The sequence below is a fragment of the Phyllopteryx taeniolatus genome, chromosome 2 (genome assembly GCF_024500385.1).
Source record: "Phyllopteryx taeniolatus isolate TA_2022b chromosome 2, UOR_Ptae_1.2, whole genome shotgun sequence".
In the NCBI taxonomy this organism is placed as follows: Eukaryota; Metazoa; Chordata; class Actinopteri; order Syngnathiformes; family Syngnathidae; genus Phyllopteryx; species Phyllopteryx taeniolatus.
In genome coordinates this window covers 29,794,353-29,814,354 of record NC_084503.1, presented here as the reverse complement: position 1 = coordinate 29,814,354, position 20,002 = coordinate 29,794,353, and the positions used below count along the sequence as shown (strand labels likewise).

At 41.9% G+C, this 20,002-nt stretch overlaps 2 protein-coding genes across 7 annotated transcripts in view; one reads left to right on the top strand and one right to left on the bottom strand.

Annotated features, from left to right (window-relative positions):
- cd276 (CD276 molecule) overlaps window positions 1-14,046 on the bottom strand; it is a 143,076-nt gene extending 129,030 nt beyond the window's left edge. For 2 of the 4 annotated variants that reach the window (XR_009787410.1, XM_061765674.1), the window contains exons 1-2: window positions 13,620-13,893; window positions 11,004-11,106 (exon numbers count right to left, since the gene is read on the bottom strand). Coding sequence is in view for 2 of the 4 variants with exons in the window: in XM_061765674.1 (XP_061621658.1) it covers window positions 11,004-11,052 (49 nt within the window). In the remaining 2 variants the exon portion in view is untranslated. Of the gene's footprint in view, window positions 1-11,003; window positions 11,107-13,619 lie in introns of all 4 variants that reach the window. The other 2 variants (XR_009787411.1, XM_061765673.1) reach the window with 2 other exon arrangements.
- Window positions 14,047-14,345: 299 nt separating this feature from the next.
- Window positions 14,346-19,631, top strand: LOC133474209 (ubiquitin-like protein 7). 3 transcript variants are annotated; one of them, XM_061765671.1, is made up of 11 exons: window positions 14,346-14,479; window positions 14,761-14,935; window positions 16,214-16,333; window positions 16,426-16,511; window positions 16,687-16,771; window positions 16,839-16,896; window positions 16,966-17,105; window positions 17,720-17,769; window positions 17,851-18,030; window positions 19,165-19,278; window positions 19,343-19,631. In XM_061765671.1, the coding sequence occupies exons 1-11, from the start codon at window positions 14,420-14,422 to the stop codon at window positions 19,481-19,483; spliced, it is 1,209 nt and encodes a 402-aa protein (XP_061621655.1). In that variant the 5' UTR covers window positions 14,346-14,419; the 3' UTR covers window positions 19,484-19,631. The 3 variants fall into 3 exon arrangements, with proteins under 3 accessions (XP_061621655.1, XP_061621654.1, XP_061621653.1); XM_061765670.1 differs by having other exon boundaries at window positions 14,398-14,530; window positions 17,854-18,030; XM_061765669.1 differs by having other exon boundaries at window positions 14,398-14,530.
- The last annotated feature ends 371 nt before the right edge of the window (window positions 19,632-20,002 follow it).

Genomic DNA, 20,002 nt, shown 5'->3' with positions numbered 1-20,002 from the left:
ACTTCACGCGTGGAGGCTGGCTTAACCGGAGTCATTTTCGGGGGTCCTTAGCCAAACCAATGCACGTACCGGAACTATATACTTACTGGGGGCGTGTCTTTAGCGTCCTCTGTCACGCGCACCCTTCCCCCTTTACGTCCGCATGCTGTCCTCAGTCATGTCCGCTTTCCTCTATATAAGCAGCGTGTCGGCAGGAAATGCTCCCAGTCAGTAAAGCAGAGCGCTCATCACACAGCAACATTTATAGATATTGGAACTCAGTGCACACATAATGCGCCCCGTCCATTTTGGAGAAAATTTAAGACTTTTAAGTGCGCCTTATGGTTGTGAAAATACGGTACTCTACTAACATTACAACCCAACAGGCAATACTACCTATGCAATAGGCTTGACCTTTTATACTCTATTTTCCACTACACAATTAGTGTCTGACGCTCTTCTTTTTATCAAGGTAATAACCACTGTTCAATACCTGGACAGATATATTTACACACTGATTGGAGCCTTCTGCTAATCACAATGTGCACACACGTTTAAAGGTTAATTTTCAAGGAAGCCAATGTCATAGCATTAGTATGAGTTTATGAAGGAGCAGGACTGGGCAACTGAAAATGTGAAACTATTGACACAGCAAGCTAACTGGGCTACAATGGAAGGTTTTAGACAAGTGATTGTTAACTGGTGCCTTATAGAGCCATTCCATGTGGGTCATTGGGAGTCTAGTAGACTAACATTTTAGCCATGAAGCTCTACAAGTTTGTCCTGTCTACTCCTCAGTTTGAGAACAATGTGTTTGTTAATGCACTACTACGGTCATGTGATTATATGTATGTTGAAAAGGATCACATGCGTTGCAATGCAACCAATGCATTGGTTTGTTTTCTATAAGTGTGCCACAACTCAATGACCGAGGGAAAATGAGGGTATGAGAAGCACCCGTTTTGACATCTTTGCTTGTATAATATTGCCACCTGCTGTCAACTTGTGCAATTGCATCCCGGCACATTTTCATTCTGGCCGTTCACCACGAACCTGAACATCAAACGACTGAGCTCAAAGGATCCGCGAACCCTCTCATAATGATTATTCTAACGACACAAACAAAACCTGCATAACTTCTGAAAGGGAAAAGTAAGCTTTTCATTTCAACACATGTAGATGTCCATCATCCTATTCATCGGATGGAGGGGGGGAAAAAACCATCTGGAAATCATTAAGGGAATGATGGGAGTGTGCAGAGTGTTGGGAGGGTGCATTGTAAGCATGATTCTGTCTGAAATGAAGAAGCCATAAAGGGACGTGTGACTTCAGGAGTGGTTCTCAAAATGGCCACATTGTGAAAAGAGCGAAAGTATGGATGCTATTGGTATCCATCCATTTTGTACCAATTATTCCTGTTTAGGATCAAAGGAGAGCTGGAGTATATTCCATTTGACTTTGGGCGAGAGACGGGGTACACCCTGGCCTGGTCGCTAGTAAATTGCATGGTCCATATTGACAGAAGACCATGCAGACCTACAAACAAACCAGAGTACCTGAACAAAACCAACACAGGCCCAGGGAGAGCAAATGCCACACAAAAATGTCCAAATTGAGATTCAATGTCAGAACCACCAAGATTATTATAGATTATAGATTATTATAAAATTATGTCCCCTGTGCCCTCGGGAGAGCTAATCCAGGGGAGTCTGTGGAGGGAGGAGCTGTTCTGCACACACTTAAGGGGTCACTTTCAACATCAAGGTCTGAATATAATCTGCTTCTTTCTTTCTCCAGGAAATAACAAAAGAATGCCTTCACCAAGGAGACATCCAGGTGATCGGCGAGATAAGGACTCAGACTTGCAGAGTCATAAATCAGGATGGGACGTTCTTTTGTGCTTTTTTTTTTAATCGCTCTTTCATACGCGCTCTTTCTTTCACTCTTTGTTTCGTTCTCACTTCCTTTTTTTCTTTCCTCACTGCCCACCATCGCCTTCTCTTGACTCCTTCCTTGTTACGGGCCATCTCATATCCTGTCAATAACCCGCTAATGGGCCCGGGCAGTCAGATAAGCATGAGCCTCTGGCTTACATGTCCGCAGACATCGAGAGCCTTTTGATGAGCTGCGGTTTCATAAATGGAAAAAAAGGGAAAAGGGCTAGCTGACAAGGTAGACCCAGGGTCACAGGGTCAGATATCACTTGAGGAAAGGAAACTTGAAGGATGAAGAAGAAAAAGAGCACAGCAGTAAAAGCTTCCTTGATTTCCCATCACAGGGTGTATCTGTCCATCTTTCTTACTATTCAACAGCTTCTGTTCTGGCACTGTATCATACTGAAAGGAGGTATTATGATATCTATCCATCTATCTATCAAATAAATAAAAAGCAGAATGCTACGGTTAATACCTCTAAGCAAGACTACACAGGCCCAAATTTCAATGGACAAATTTGTGACGAAATCATCATTATTACACTACATATACTTTTGGAGACATTTTCAATTTGGTGGTGTGCTGTAAAAATGTTTTAAAGTAAAATATGTAATGCTCAGCACGGTGTACGACTGGTTAGAGCGTCTGCCTCACAGTTCTGAGGACCGGGGTTCGATTCCCGGCCCCGCCTGTGTGGAGTTTTCATGTTCTCCCCATGCCTGCGTGGGTTTTCTCCGGGCACTCCCGTTTCCTCCCACATGCCAAAAGCATCCATGCTAGGTTAATTGAAGACTCTAAATTGCCCATAGGTATTAATGTGTGTACGAATGATTGTTTGTTTATGTGTGCTCTGCGATTGGCTGGCAAACAGTTCAGTGTGTACCCCGCCTCCTGCCCGAAGATAGCTGGGATAGGTTCCAGCACTCCCGCGACCCTTGTGAGGAGAAGCGGCTCAGAAAATGGATGGATGGATGGATGTAATGTTCAAAACTGAGCATTACACTAATCACGCATATTTGCGGTTCACTAGTCACGAAATAAACAATTAGTTTTTTTTTTTTCTGTGTAAACTATCCCCAGCTATTTGCTGAAAAATTACAGGTAGCTTGTTTTGTGCTCGTTATGAAACAATGATGAAAGATGTTGCCAAAGTCTTCTCAAATAGGAAAGTAATAATTGCTGTCAATAAAATATGTTAAAGTCATACATCTTGATTAGAAGACTAAGATCTTTGTATATCGTGGATGAACTAAGTGTAGCTGGGGTTGTTACTGGAAGTTACAGAGCCTCATCGCCGCATGTGTATGTATTTTTTGTTTTTGTCTTTTTTCTTAAACATACTGGGGGTGTCAATTACTCATAGTTTTCCATTATTCGCGGCAGAGCTGGGTCCCTATCCCCATGAATATCAGGGGTTTACTCTACTGTCTTTGTAATGCCCTTACTGTACATCAGCGCTGCCACATCATCCCGCCACCACCCAGGAGTGAAGGGTGTGTGTATAGTAGGTGGGGGTCTCCCCATGCGGGCTGGCTCTTCGGTAAAGTAGTTGAGTCTGTAACGCTTTCCCAGCACGGCTCAGCATCCATTCAAACTATTCATGGCAGTCCAAGATACAGTCAAGCCACACATGGCTCCAGGTCCTGCGCAACCCCTGCAGAAGTGCAATTGCTGCATATTACCTGAATAAATTTTTAAACAGTCCCACAGGGCTGCATTTTGACGACTTATTGAAATAATCATGAGGTGCTTGTTGGGTAATGCACTCTCTCAATGAACGCACAGGGGAGAAAAGAAGCAGGATGGAGGTAGTGTAAGGGCCAACGAGGCTGATGATGTACAATATTGCGTATGCACTGCGCTGAAACCAATCTTTGTTGAGAGGGCCCCTCGACAGGACCCTTCACTGGACGCAATCAAATTAGCAAAAGCATCACAGATACAGGGTAATAGCCCCAAATTGAATTTATGTGCAAGCTAAAGTGAGCCCTCTCTGCAAAATCAATCACTGTGTTGGGAAAAGAAGGAGATGGGCGATTGGGTGGGTGGGCGATTTTGGTGGGGGCATTCATAGACATTTGTGAGCGGACTATTTTCACGCCTCCGGGAGTGCTTGTGTGCGACTGCAACACCTATCTAGCCAATTACACTAATTAATTTTAATTACCCTTAGCTCAACAACAACGGATTTGCAAAATGGCCTGCTATTTGCTCTTCCATTGGCTGACCCTCACAGAGAGTCACTGATGCTGTAGAGGTGCAGTCGCCTGACTTCGGTGCAGGCAGTGTGGGTTCTGTTACCACTTAGTTATGTTGTAAATGCGAGTGTGAATGGTTGTCCAGTGTCACACTGCCCATTCGCCACCTCGCCAATGGCTAACAGAATGTAGCGAAGCAAATATTGCCCACATTAGCCACGCTGGCGAATCAAAATCGCCCGCGTCAGCCTAAGCCTACTACTACTATCCTTATTGGGGATTATTAAATAACAAGTGAATCATCTGAACACCATCCATCCATCCATTTTCTGAGCCGCTTCTCCTCACTAGGGTCGCGGGCGTGCTTGAGCCTATCCCAGGTATCATCGGGCAGGAGGCGGGGTACACCCTGAACTGGTTGCCAGCCAATCGCAGGGCACAAACAAACAAACAAACAACCATTCGCACTCACAGTCACACCTACGGGTAATTTTGAGTCTCCAATTAATGCATGTTTTTGGGATGTGGGAGGAAACCGGAGTCCCCGGAGAAAACCCACGCAGGCACGGGGAGAACATGCAAACTCCCCGTCCTCAGAACTGTGAGGCTGACGCTCTAACCAGTCGGCCATCGTGCCGCCTCATCTGAACACTTTTACTGTAATTAATAAGAACATTAATTAACATTTAATATAGTTTATCATTTCAACCGCTTTTGTAATCATGTTGCAATCTCATTTTTTCTTCATCTCTATACTCAGCTGACAGCAGTGCTACTGGCAAGAGCATCATTATACATTATTACAGTTATACAAGGCATGAAGTTAAATCAATAAATCAATTTGATGGAATGTAGTTTTTTTTTACAATTCCATAGTAAAATAAAGATTTGTTAATCATATCAATTCATCATAACATTAAGGGCTGGCCAACAGGAAAGAGTTTATTTGTTGACTGTATTCAATTTCGTGTTGGTCATACTATAGAATAACTAATTTCTTGTGTTTAATGAATCATGCTGAAGATAAACTTAACCCAAAAATTGCATGCTAAATCGAAATCGTAATATTTGCTTTAAAAAAATGAAAACAACCTCGCAATTAAGAGTATTTTCCCAATTATTCAGCCCTAGTTCTGATTGATGACTAGTAGTTTTGATTGGGCCCACATCGTTACAAGCTTATGGGGTTCCCTGTGACGAGGACTGGCTAAGTGTGGCTACAGGTTTAGCCACATAAACAAACATAATGTGGCTAAGTACACACAAGTGTGGCTAGGAGATTTTTATACGGTTTTCATGGCCCAGTGCCAAACCTGGTTGTATGTCTGTCTATATGTGCCCTGCGACTGACTGGCGACCAGTACAGGGTGTAGTCCGCCTGTTCTCCAAAATCAGGTGAGATAGGGTTCTATGCGCAATCCTAAACAGGATAGTTGGTATAGAAAAATGGATGGATGGAAGCTAAGAGAGAGCCAATTAGACAACAAACTGAAAGCCATTAAAGTACGTTGGGCCTTTCCCAAACGTTTTATGCCACTTTCCCTCTTCAACACCACAACAAAACTGAATTCTCTTGTCTATCAAATTGTACGTCAGAGCACCATTTACATCACACAACAATTATGCCATGAAGATGGTAACTGAGGAACAGAAAAACAACATATCACTGATTAAGAACCACAACTCATTTTGACAACATCAACATGGAAGTCATAAACCCCCACCACCAGTTCTTCATCCAGCCCAATCCAGGTTTGCAGATCACTGAAACTCCCACTACGAGTGTGTCTGAAAACACCACGATTTGTAACATTCAAATTATCGCTGTACCAAACGGACACAGTGACGTAGGAGTAAATAGGAGTTTGTTGTGCACTTTGCTAACAATGTTTGATTGTTTGATTGATTCTACAAACGGTAGTAAAAATACTGCAATTAAAAGTATTTAAACAAGAATCCAAACTGTCTAAAATTGCACTGCAGGTTATCGAAAACAGTTTACTATTACAGATACTGTAGGTTAGTGTGTGCAAGGAATTTGATCTTGTCAATTGCAATTAACAGTGGGGACAGGGCTTCAAAATCAGATTTGATCATCAAATCGGATTTACCGATTCTATAAACATGACCTTAATATGCACAGGGCTCTGATGGCACCGATAAGTTTAGAAGCACACAGAAATGTTAACAGTCAAGAGGCATATTGGGAAATTCCTAAGTAAGTAATCTTACAGACAAATCACGACAACTGCTGCAGACACAATATCCAAACACTGTTGGGTGAATAATAAAGAAAATAAAATAAAAAGTCAGGACAATGTTTCACAGATAACGATCTCTCACTGAACCTCTAGAGTAAGGATAGAGCTAGGAACTTCAGAGGCACGATAGGGAGTGTGCAGTTGCCTGACTGATAAGAGAGTACTCAGATGACCTATCAAGCCATGATGTAGCTGGACACATGGAAGATTACAGTAGGTAATCCCAAAGAGGGAGCTGGAGCCCTAACTTCCTTTTATGTAACTAGAAAGAGTGTTCCATTCCAGTGAAGGAAGTACTGAGAAGCAGCTTGGATAATTAGCTAATAAAAATCCATCCATCCATCCATTTTCTGAGCCGCTTCTCCTCACTAGTCGCTCGCGGCCGTGCTGGAGCCTATCCCAGCTATCATCGGGGAGGAGGCGGGGTACACCCTGAACTGGTTGCCAGCCAATCGCAGGGCACATACAAACAAACAACCATTCGCACTCACATTCACACCTACGGGAAATTTAGAGTCTCCAATTAATGCATGTTTTTGGGTGGTGGGAGGAAACCGGAGTGCCCGGAGAAAACCCACACAGGCACGGGGAGAACATGCAAACTCCACACAGGCGGGGCCGGGGATTGAACCCCCGTCCTCGGAACTGTGAGGCTGACGCTCTAACCAGTCGGCCACCGTGCCGCCACCTAATAAAAATCATGCAGGAATAAGTCTATTGATCATCTGCCTTAAAATGTTTGATCAGATCATCCGTCATCCTTTTTCTGTACAGCTTGTACTGTTGCGGGTCAGGGCAGAAGTTTAAAGCCCATCCAAGTGGATTTGAGGTGGACTGCACCATGGACTGACTGTCAGTCATTCACAGAGTGCATTGAATGTGCATTGGTGTCCGTGACCGCAAAAATTAAAAAAAATTAAAAAGTCTCAGTTTGACAGTTTATCTCTACACCAATGCAAACTACAAAAATAATTTAAAAAAAACAAACATGTTTGATTTACATTGGCTACGATCACACTTTGCAGTCCAATGGGTCTAATTTGTGAGCCATTTTTTTATTGTTGTTCGGAAACAGAACATCATATTGAGCTACTTCCGTTACCTTTGATTACTCATGAGACTTGACGATCTGCAGTGTTTTTGTATCGAGTTACATGTGCAGCAGCCAACTAATTCACTTAGTGCTCCACTTAGTGGAGAGAAACAATCATCGTATGAGCCACTCCCTTCTACTCCTTCTCCATGTGGATGCCACGCCATGAGTAATGAGCCGCCCTGTGGTCCAATTTGTGTCAGAAGATAAGAAATGTCGAATGAACAAGTGATTGTACTAAGGTCCCCTGTATCATAATGGAAACAGGCCACTGAATTTTGCCATTTCAACTCCCTATCTTACAATGTAAATAAATCTCAATCTGTCATATTTTTCATGAATTTAGTACAGCCCTTGTGGGAAGGTTGAGATAATTATGTTGTTGTTTTTTTTTTTTTTTTTTTTTTTTTTTTTTAAAAAGAAGTGAGCGAACTTTACAGGTTTGCCCAAGGATGTTGTGCCCACATTTTGACATGCTGTATCAGCCCGTATGAGATTTTAATTTACATTATGTGTCCAACATACACCAAGAGCGAAGAAAAAGAGGTAATAAAACTTTCACAGTGAAGCTCCCAATTTCTGACATGCTAGACTCCCTTCTTTATATTTACGGTGCCTCGAGACGTTATCAAGCCAGCCTGTGCCTATTTGTTCCGTTTTTTATGATGACCTAACTTCTTTGCTTGTACAGAAGTGAAACTTTCAGGTTATGAATCCTTCATTGCGACATCACCCGCCGCCCCCCCTTTGGAGCGAGGGGAAAATCTGCTCTAAAAGCAGTTTTCATTGTGGACGTTCCAAAACTCTTACTCCAATCAGTAGAGCGCAGACGTCACACCAAAATTGTATCTTCTTCATACATCCCTAACTTCTAAAGGGCCCTGGGAATATATGTCTGAAGATTTGACTATTAAAAGTTTCTCTCTCTCTCTCTCTATTTCTCTCTCTCTCTCATTCTCAAATTGTTATAGTATATTTTTGCATAGTTTCCCCACTTTAATGTTAAAGATTTTTAAAAAAGTAAATATCAGAGAAATATAACCCCAGTGAACTTAAAATGCTGTTTTTAAAATGGTCATTTAATTTACTAAGGAAAAAAAAAATCAAAGTTATCTGGCCCTGTGTGAAAAAGTAATTACCCCCCTTGTTAAAGCATAAATTAATTGCGGCTAATCACAATTTTTGGTTAATTTTCACTGATCAAACCCAAGCCTGATTACCTCCAGACCAATCAAGAACTCACTTAAAAAGAATCTGTCCCAACAAAATCAAGTCAGACAAAGGAGCTAAAAAGCTGCAACAAAATGACACGATTTAAAGAAATTCCAGAACAGTCGAGAAATATCAGTCTGGAAAGGGTTACAAAAGCCATTTCTAAATTTTTAGGATTCCAGCAAACCATAGGGAGAGCCATTATCCTCACATGGCAGAAACATGGAACAATGGTGAACCGTCCCAGGAGTGTCCGGCCGACAAAAATTACCCCAAGAGAACAGCAATGACTCATCCAGGAGGCCACAAAGAAACTCAGGACAACTTCTAAAGACCTGCAGGCCTCCCTTGACTCAGTTAAGGTCAGTGTTCATGACACAACAATAAGGAAGAGATTTGGCAAAAATGGCATCCATGGCAGAGTTCCAAGGCTAAAAACGCTGTTGACCAAAAAGAACATAAAAATTTGTCTTACTTTTCCCAAAAAAAAACTTTTGGGAGAATATTATATGGACTGACGAGCTGAAAGTTGAGCTTTTTGAAAGGTGTGTGTCTCGTCACATCTGGCGTAAATGTAGCACAGCATTTCAGAAAAAGAACATCATACCAATAATCAAACATGGTGGTGGTAGTGTGATGGTCTTGGGCTGCTTGTTCCTTCAGGACCTGGACAACTTGCTGTGATTCAAACCTGAATTCTGCTCTTAAACAGAAAATCCTGTAGGAGAATGTTCAGCCACCGGTTTGTGACCACAAGCTGAAGCGCACTTGGGTTCTGCAGCAGGATAATGATCCAAAACACACCAGCAAGTCAACTTCTGAATGGCTTAAAAAACAAATTGAAGGTTTTTGAGTGGCCAAGTCAAAGTCTAGACTTTAATCCGAATGAAATGCAGTGGCATGACCTTAAAAAGGCCGTTCATGTTCAAAAACACTAAATTCTGCAAAGAAGAGTGGGCCAAAATATCTCCACAGATATGTGAAAGACTCATTGCCAGTAATAGAAAACGTTTGATTTCAGTTGTTGCTACTGAGGATGGCCCAACCAGTTATTAGGTTTAGGGGGCCATTAACTTTTCACACAGGGCCAGGTAACTACCGTATTTTCACGACCATAAGGCGAACTTAAAAGTCTTACAATTTCCCCTTATGTGTGCACCGAGTTCCAAAATCTATAAATGTTGTTGTGTGATGAGCGCTCCGCTTGACTGATTGGGAGCATTTCCTGCCGACACGCTGCTTATATAGTTGAAAAGCGGACGTGGCTGAGGACAGCATGCGGACGTTAAAGGGGTAAGGGTGCGTGTGAAAGAGGACGGGTAAGATGGGTAAGAGCAAAGACCTGGCTCAAGACCAACACAAACTAATTCTAGCAAAACATAACGATGGCATTGGTTACAGGCGCATATCTAAGCTTCTGAACATTCCAGTGTGCATGGTTGGGGCCATAATACGCAAGTAGAAAGCCAATCATACCACCATAGATTTGCCTCGATCGGGTGCTCCTCGCAAGATTTCTGACAGAGGAGTGCAAAACATAATCAGAAGAGTTGTCCAAGAGCCAAGGACCACCTGTGAAGAGCTTCAAAAAGACCTGAAATTAGCAGGTAATGTTGTCACAAGGCAACAGTCAGCAGGATAATGATCCAAAACATACTGCCAAGGAAACTTTCAAAGGGTTTAAAAAAATAAAAATAAAGTTGCTAAAATGGCCCAGCCAATCACCTGACTTGAATCCAATCGAAAATCTATGGAAAGAACTGAAAGTCACCGTCCATAAAAGAAGCCCATGGAACCTTCAAGAATTGAAGACTGCTTGTGTGGAGGAATGGGCCAAAATCACACCAGAGCAATGTATGTGACTAGTTTATCCATACAGGAAGCATCTTGAAGCGGTCATTGCAAACAAAGACTTCGTACAAAGTATTAAATACCAGTTAGGGTGTTCTTTTTCCCAATGTCATGTCACATTATTACACACAACTTAATTTCTGATCTTATTTGTTCTACTTTCTTTGTATGTATGGATTACTTAGGTTATTCCTAACATCTGGTGAAATTTTCAGATCAATAGCACCTTTAGAAATATATTTAATGAGAAAAATGGTGACGTGTTAAATACTTATTTCAGCCGTTATAAGTGTTAAATGCTTGTGGGCATTTTATAACAGCTCCTCTTGGGGTTTATTTCTCTTTAGAAACGACCCTTCATTTAAACTACAGAACTATGAGTGTCATTTGAATCCTTTTTTGCCCTGCTAAGGGCTTTGAATTGGGAAGACTAATGGGCCTCGAGGGGCGTTTTGTTACCAAAGCTCACACGCACCGACAGCTTGGACGGCCAGCATGGCAGACAGCAGCAGGGGCAGGGACATCGTGGTGATCCCGGGGTGGATGCGTATGGCGGGAGAACCACTTCAGGCGTGACGCTGCAGGGATCAAAACACAGCAATTAGAACATCTTACTTGTCATCTTTTTGTCTGTCTTCGAGCATCGATATGTTGTGGTTTTAATGTTGGTTCCAATGGATAACCCACTTAAACAGGAGGCAGCTCGTGCCTTTAAAGGGGACATACAGTGTTAAGGAAAATTGACTTGTGTACAAATAGTTGGGTCTGTGTAGTGCCTGGCCACCTATCAATCTGTCCATTTCCTATACTGCTTATCCACATTAGGGCTGCAGGTAAGCTGGAGCCTATCAAAACTCATCTTGGACGAGATATGGGGTACACCTAGATTGGTCGTCAGCCAATCGCAGCCCTGCCAACTCATCAAGTATGAAATTGAACAACCAATAAATCTTTTGCTCTCCGCCTAGTCCAGAAAATGTGTCTGCAAACGAAACGTTCAGCACTTCTGCCCCACTGTTACACAACAGTGGTATTTGTGTTTGGTGATGTCCATGCGCCCTATACACACACTATGAACTGCTTCACCCACAAATTAAAATTATTCTATTTTAATAGAATTTAATAGCCACACTCTGGGCTCTGCTTCTGCAAGTAGAAGCAAACAGCTGGCCGCACCACACCCGCTAGAGCGAGGACAGTCTGCTGAGCGACGCAGAAGAGGGGACGACCAAACGCCGGCCATGATGCACACACTCGCTGGCTAAATCCAGCCCACTGTAATGCATACACTTGCCGTAGAGATGATAAGAGGCAGCCCTCTGTAGTCGCAAAGCTCAGTTGTCCACCCCTGGTGGTCATGGTAACGAAAGTCAGATATGCTGACCATGGCTCACTTGTTTGAGACAGGCTTTGTCCTAAAAACTTGCTGATTTCAACAAGGCAAGAAATTAGTGTGTAATGTGACATGTTACCAAGACACCTGAGAACTGTTTTAAATTGTGACGGAAAAAAATACTCTTAATATTTTTTCATTAGCCTCAATGTGTGACTTGAGCAAAGATGTGGGACAGTCTGCAGCCACATCATGACCAAAGTTTCCATAACAGAGCAGCTCGCCAATATCTCTAGATTGTCCAAGCCAACTCCACGTAGTTAGAAGGAAATAAAAACATCCCCCATTTCCCTTGCGCTGTCCTCTGGAGAGCACAATGTCTAATTGGACCAACTCCCTAAATCAAACCACAGGCTGAGCCCGCCTGGTGCTGTCCAGTCACCAGGAAGTGACTCACTGACTTCAGCATTCCCCTATGCCAACAGTATAAAGCCTTTTAACTCTCCTTCGTTAAAACGTATTATTCAACTAGGAAAGGTTCAAGACGAGTGCCGCACAATTGTGGGCCATTTATTCACAAAAGACCATTTTGAACTGAAAACTGATCAAATGGGAAGTGCCCTTTTTACAAGATTAGACCATTTTGGAGTGAAATGCAAATCTTTGAAATACGAAGTTTTGTAAAATGTTAGCATTAACGGAAATGCCAAAATTTGTCATCTGTGTTCAGTCTAGTCATACGTACAGTACATCACAGTAAATGGGTTGAATACAGCACAGTCATAGCCTTTGGCCAAATGTACCATGGGGGAAATTAAGAATACATTAATCGATAAGGAGTTTTTTTCACATTACTTTTAATAATGGTTGAAAGTGAGGCTCTCTGAATGTTCTAAACTCCTGTTTACATGAACAATGTTGTATTGTGCAGAGATATCTGCACATCTGCCTAACAGTCAGGAGGTCCGCCGTCCTGTGTGGAGTTTGGGTAAGTTTCCCCCGGCTTCCCCCAACATTCCAAAAAGGTTAATTGAAGTCCCTGTCCATAGCTGTGTCTGAATAGTTGTTTGTCAATATGTGGCCTTCGATTGACTGGTGACGAGTCAAGGGTGTACCCCACCTCTTGCCCAAAGTTACCTGGGATAGGCTCCACTCCAGCTCACCCGCAACCCTAATGAGAACAAACGCTATACGAAATGAATGAATGAACACACATTCACTCACAACAGGATGACATCACTACATTATATCGGGATGAATTCCTACTCAAGTTATCCGGATGAGGAATACAACATCCTCGACATCCCACAGAAAGTGTACCTGCCTGCTAAGCAAGCATGTGGTTAAAAAACATTTAATTTAAAAAAAACGAAAACACTGTCAAGCCAGGAAACACCCTCTTAAAACTACTTTAGACGCATCTATCGTGGAAATTTAAAATGAAGTTTAAGCATTTTTTAGGGGAATTCCCGTTTCAAACGCACTATCGGATGCAATGACTCCAGTTTGTCGACGGGTGGCGCCATATGTTTAAACAATACAAAGGCGACATTTGTAGCTTCTCCTTTGATTCGCTGGACTTTTCGTGAGACTAAAATAAGAAAATACGACTTTGATACATTAAGAAAGTGTAAAAATACCACTCTGGGTTCGTGACTTAGCTGCCTGTTGCTTTAAATAACACGCTGGAGTTGCCTTATAGTCGTAACTTTTGACGAAACATACGCTAGCTAAGTAGTGGGTGAACCGTTTTCTTACCATGTTAGGACAAAGACGAAAAAAGGTACAAAAGTGGCGGCGTTGTCTTTCCAATACAGTCGATGTTGCCTTCAGGAACTCTGTTTTGTTGTTGCTGCTCTCGTCCCGCCACGCGAGCAGATAACGGTGTGTTGTGATGGTTTAATGTCGCTTTCGGGGTTTATATCAAAGTGCACGGGTGTGTTCCATTGATTTGGGACGGGTCCCTTCTTAAACCACCCCTTGCTCCTTTGCCCGATGGTGATGTCATTTCGAGGGGGCGAGTACCGACCCCCTTCTGGTTAACTGCTTGGTGTCTACGTCGAAAACTGCAGTCTGTTAATGCCTCATTAAGCATTTTCTTCATGTAAATCTAATTTTTACGGAGCGTCGTTAAATATGACACGTGACTACAGTCTGTTATTTTAACACAATCTCTCCTAAAATAGAACCAATCAAGTACAACAAATGTGTATTTATTTATGTATAATAACTGCGACGAGCATTCGTTTGTCACGTTTGGATAACTCCTCCTGACCTAAATTAAAATAACACAACATGATTCATCTGTCTGGTATCACATTTTCCCTCGAGACATGACGCAGCGTCGGAGGACCGGGAACTACACAACGGGAAAATCGATTAAGTACATATATTATAATACCCCTTTAAAAAACAAAATAAAACATATGTAGGATTTAGATTGTATATTTAGATAATACCAGTACATCGAAGTGGATTTTTTTTTTTTATGTGATGGCTGATTTAAAAAAAAAAAAAAAAAAGAGTGCTAAATTTCCTGACGTGACCACGAACGGTGAATGCAACATACAACACGTGACTCAAATCCAGGAAGTGAATCGAGTGTCAACATTGAAACCGTGAGCGTGCACTTCTTTTATAACTGCGCTATTACTGAAGACTTCCAAAGGGTATTACATTTGTCGTCTTGCTTGTATCCAATTAAACACATCACTTTGAAATCGCTCGAAATGTACAAACGGCGTCATAATAATACCGCATAGCTTGCTGACATTTCATCACCTTTTTCCTGCACTAATATGTAATATTGCTTGCAAATGAAGCACAAAACGGTTGTTGTACGCTAAGTGATCAAGTTCTGGTTGATGTAATCATTGTTTACCTAATCCCCCCCCCCCAGATGGCTTCCTCAGACTGGCATCTGTCCCTGAAGCTGCTGGATCAGCCCAAATCTACCTTCCACTTCCCGGAGATGATGCCTGGGGACGTGGCTCCCGGAGGCTACAGAGTCGCCACCCTAAAGCAGCTTGTGGCCGCTCACCTCCCAGACTCCATACCCGACCCCGACCTCATAGGTACTACTTAGGTTACAACATAGTATATACGCTGCTTGGAGAGGTGTCTTATTTTTCCGATGTCCCCTGAACATATCGAGGCAGGTGAGAACAAGATTGATATAGATCTGCCTTTCTTTAGTTATGTGACTTGCGTATTTCTTCATATAGGGGCTAGGGTGTTTCGTTACTCAACCGTAGAGAGTACCAGGCATCTATCAGGGATGGGTAAGGCTTCTATTAGCAGGGAGGAATTTATTTTTGGAACAGATGAAGATAATTTTTTACGTACAGTGTTTTAGTGACGTATTTCCTCATAAAGTGGCTTTTGACATTTACTGATTCAACTGCAAAGTACCAGACATTCTTTAGGGTGGGGTAAGGCATTTATTTGTACAAATACATTTTACATGGATGAAGATTATCAGCCTGTCTGTGGTTTAGTGACAACCGTATTTTTTCGTACAGTGGGTGTTTATATACTCAAATGCAGATTGTACCACACGTCTGTTAGGGAGGGTTAAAGTGTTTATTTGAGTGGAGGCATTTATTTTTACAAATCCTTTTTACGTGGATGGAGACTATCTGTGGTTTAGTGACTACACTATTTCCTCTTTTCGTGGCTTGGGGTGTTTGATTACTCAACTGCAGAGAGGGGTAAGGCGCTTACTGGTGTTGAGGCATTTAGTAGATAGAACAAATGCATCCTACATGGGTTTGGGATGATCTCTTAGATATGGCTTAGTGACTACCATATTTGCTTATACAGTGGCTAGGGGCATTTATTTTCTGCAGACGGTACAAGGCATCTATTAGCAAGGGGTGAGGCATTTATTGGCGATGAGACATTTATTGGTACAAATACAATTTAGCCAAGTTTTCTTACTATATTGGCTTGGGATGGTTATTTATTAAACTCCAGAGAGTACCAGGTAATAATTACAGGTATGGTGTTTATTAGATCTGAGGCCTTTATTTGTGCAATGCATTTTTATAAAAGTATTAATAAACCTAGGTACTTAAGCCATGTCTTAAACGTCGGTTTTACAGCTGTAATGTCTGCTGTAGTAAAGACACGTACCAATATCCGTCACCCTAAAGATTATTAGACTCACTCAGTAAAAAGGAGGCATCTATTTGAGGTGTGTTTCTTCACATGAACGATGTTGCCTGGCAATTTGTTTTGGCACGGCGTCTTTTAGAGCAAAGGGGCCATTATTTGGGGAGATGAGTTTTTCTGATATGCCCCATGTCTAGTTGTTCTCCCAAAAATCTAAGTAGGTCCATATCTCGTTCCAGAGTTGGTCCATTGTGGGCGTAAGCTGAAGGACGACTTCACGCTGGATGCCTGCGGGATTCAACCGGGATCTACGTTGCACGTACTGAAAAAGACATGGCCGGAACCTGAGAGCATTGCAGGTGGGTCTATTTATACTGTGCATATGTCAAGAAGATGTTTTCATTCAAAATACGCGGCAAAGCTATAAATGTCCGTTTTTGTTTTGTTTCAGAACCTGTGAACAGGGCCACTGCGGCCAGGGAGTTCCGAATGCTCCACGCTGCCCTCCACTCGCTACACTCCACCTACAGAGACTCAGTGAGTGGAAAAAGAAAAGGAAAAAAAAACACTTTCGATACACTTTGTGCACATATTCATAGGCTATTTGGTACAAAAAAAACAATATGCACACTAAACCGCTTTCGTACAGTACGCTGACGTCTCAAGTGTCACAAAAAGCCAAACAAAAAGAAAATCTCCTGCCTGCACCCAGGTCTACAAAATGCTGACCAACAAGGAGTCTCTGGATCAGATCATCGTGGCCACACCAGGGCTCAGATCCGACCCGATAGCTCTAGGTAAGACCTGATGCTTCTTCTTCGTTGGTACGAATATGCAAACGCTAACATTCGTAATACGCTCCAGGCGTTCTGCAAGACAAAGATCTCTTCGTGCAGTTCACAGACCCCAGCATGTTGGACACGTGAGCGCTCCTTTTTATCTCATTAAAAGTACGAACGCAGACCCTGAAGTTCATATTGACTCCTCACAGACTCATCAGCTCTCACCCGGCACTGGTCAACGCCATCATCCTGGTGCTGCACTCCGTGGCAGGAAGCACGCCCACACAGTCCACCGCCACCGCCTCCTCTTCCCGCAACGTCTCAGCCAGCTCCTACAGTGACATGCCAGGTGGGCACATTTATTTCTTCTGTGTTCAGCGTGTCACATTAAACAATATTACACTCATTACACGGACGGCTGCACTGTTAAAAAGCCCTAAGTTGGCGGTGACTTGAAATTTCTCACACATGTCCATCTCAAAATATTGTGAGTCTATTGTGACTATTGTTTCACTCTTGGAAATATGTTCACACCGAACATAAATCACATTGTGTGTGACTTTTAAAGCAATCATTACAAGCTCCAAAATTAGCAGTGACTTGAAATTTCTCACACAGGTTTTATCTCAAAATATTGTTCGATACTCAAACTTAATACTATTGATATTGTATGGGTTTTTTTTTGTTTATTTTGGGTTTTTTTTTGTAAAGCAATCTTACACATTGTGGCATTATTACCAAGCACCAAAGTTCGCAGCGACTAGAAATTTCTCAAACAGTACCAGCTCAAAATATTGCATGAATGCTAACAGATGTTCACACATAACACAAATTATAGTGTGTTACTTTTAAAAGCAATCTATGTTGCTGTTAAGCTGTAACGTTAGAAAAGTCTTGAAATTTCTTACACACGTCTAGCTCAATGTGCTCTACACACTATCCTAAATTGTTCTGCTCTGGTAGGAGGCTTTATGTTCGAGGGCATGTCCGATGATGACGAAGACTTCCAGTCTGTGAGTTTTTGCCTGCGCCTCAGCATCAGACATCTTTTTGAAGCGTTTATTCTTACGAGTGTTGTTTTTCCGTGCATGTAGCAGGGCAGCCCGACGGGCCCTTCAAGCAGAGCGGGGGCCTCGACGGGGATACGGCCGCTCTCTCTGAACCACAGCGGCGCCACGGGCCCTCGACCAATCACTCAGAGCGAACTAGCCACGGCGCTAGCCCTAGCTAGCACACCCGAAAGCAGCGCAGTGACCCCAACCACAGCCAGCCAGGTAAGATGAACAGTGAAGTGGAACATGACTCTCACCTGCATATGAAACAAACTTAATTGTGTAAATGATGAATCAAACATTTACATTAATGCTCATTTAAGTCAAACATCATTATATTGGGATGTTGAGATACAAACATTTACATCTATGCTAACATATATCAGAAGAACCTCATATTATGATAGCGTGAATGCTGAGCTACAACCATTCACACTAATGCTATTGTGCATCAAGAAATGTTTTTAAATGCTGAAACAAATATTCACATTGATACTACTGAATGGAAAAAAAAATGTTAATGCTGAGAGACAAGCCTTTACACCAATGCTATTGTAAATCAGAAATGATTGTGTGAATGCTGAGAGATGAGCATGAACATTAATTCTCTTGTGCATTAAAAAATGTTTTAAATGCTGAGACAAATTGACATTACTGAATATGAAAAGAAATAGTGTAAATGCTCAGACAAGCATTTACGTCAATGCTTTTGGAAATAAAAAATGAGTGTGTGAATGCTGAGACAAGAATTAATATCAATTCCATTGCGCATCAAAAATAAGGTTGTAAATATTGAGTGACAAATATTCACTGAGTATTACTAAATATCAAAACATTGTATGAATGCTGCGACAAACATTCACACTAAATGATATCATGCATCAAAAACATGAGAGACAAGAGCATACACGCTAATAACTATTTTCAAAAGAAATGCTGAGAGACTTACAACTGATTGTCAAAAAATATTGTTTGAATATGAAGAGACAGTCATTCAGTCTCATGCCATTTCTTGGGCATCAAGAATGAATGCAGAGTGAGAGTCATCCCCGCTAATAATGACATTGTGCATCAAAATTTCATCTGAGTGCAAAGAGACCTTAAGTCGGACTAATTATGTGCATCAAAAATGGCTTGAATGCTGAGACCTGCATTCACACTAACAGCAACCAAACATAATACATGTGTGAATGCATCCAAGGGATGCTATTATATGACAATATTTTTTCATTATTACGTGAATCCTGAGAAGAGGATTCACACTCATTCTCTATTCTTATGATTGTTTTTAACTACCGTACACTTTAACTTGGGATTGCTATAATATGTCGTGATATTTTTGTGACTTGACTGTAGGCCGAGCCCTCGAGCGGGGGCGCCCCCATGCCAGCAGGGACCCCCGTCAGCAACGACCTGTTCAGCCAGGCGCTGCAACAAGCCCTCCAAGCCACCAACATGTCTGCCCTGCAGGTAACGTCCATCTACAGTGAAATGCTGAGATGTAAATAAAACAATGTGCGGGTGATGCGTTCAGGGTCGCTGGCAGTCGCAGATGCAGCAGCTCAGAGACATGGGCATCCAGGACGAGGAGTTGATGCTCCGAGCTCTGCAAGCCACCGACGGAGACATCCAGGCCGCTTTGGAGCTCATCTTCGCCGGAGGACCGGGACTCTGAACACTGACCTTCTCATGGACTTGGACTCAGAACCTCCACATAAATAACATAGGACTTTTGCTGTCACATTATGACATCTACTGTATTATAATATCCTCATACTTTCTGTCATTCACTACATTTATAATAAATACAAATATGGATGTTTTGGAAGCGCCTCTTGTTTTTGTACCCTCACCTCAGTTTTATAGAGAGAGCACTTTAAAAACAACAACAGCTGAAACAAAGTGCTGTGCATATACTGTTTAAAATTTGAACATATAACCTTAGACGACTGAACTCTACAAAGGACTGTTGCTATCACACTGAAAGTTAAAGAAAAATATGGGAAAAGAGTCTTAATTACGAATAAAGTTACAATATTGGAAAAATAGTCTTTTTTTTTTTTTTTACAAATGTAAAGTAAAAAAAATATTGGCGAATATAATACCAGATGAGTTCTGAGAAAGACATCATAATATTATTTTTTAATATTATGATGTCTTTCTCAGAACTCATTAGCAGAAAAAGGTCACAATT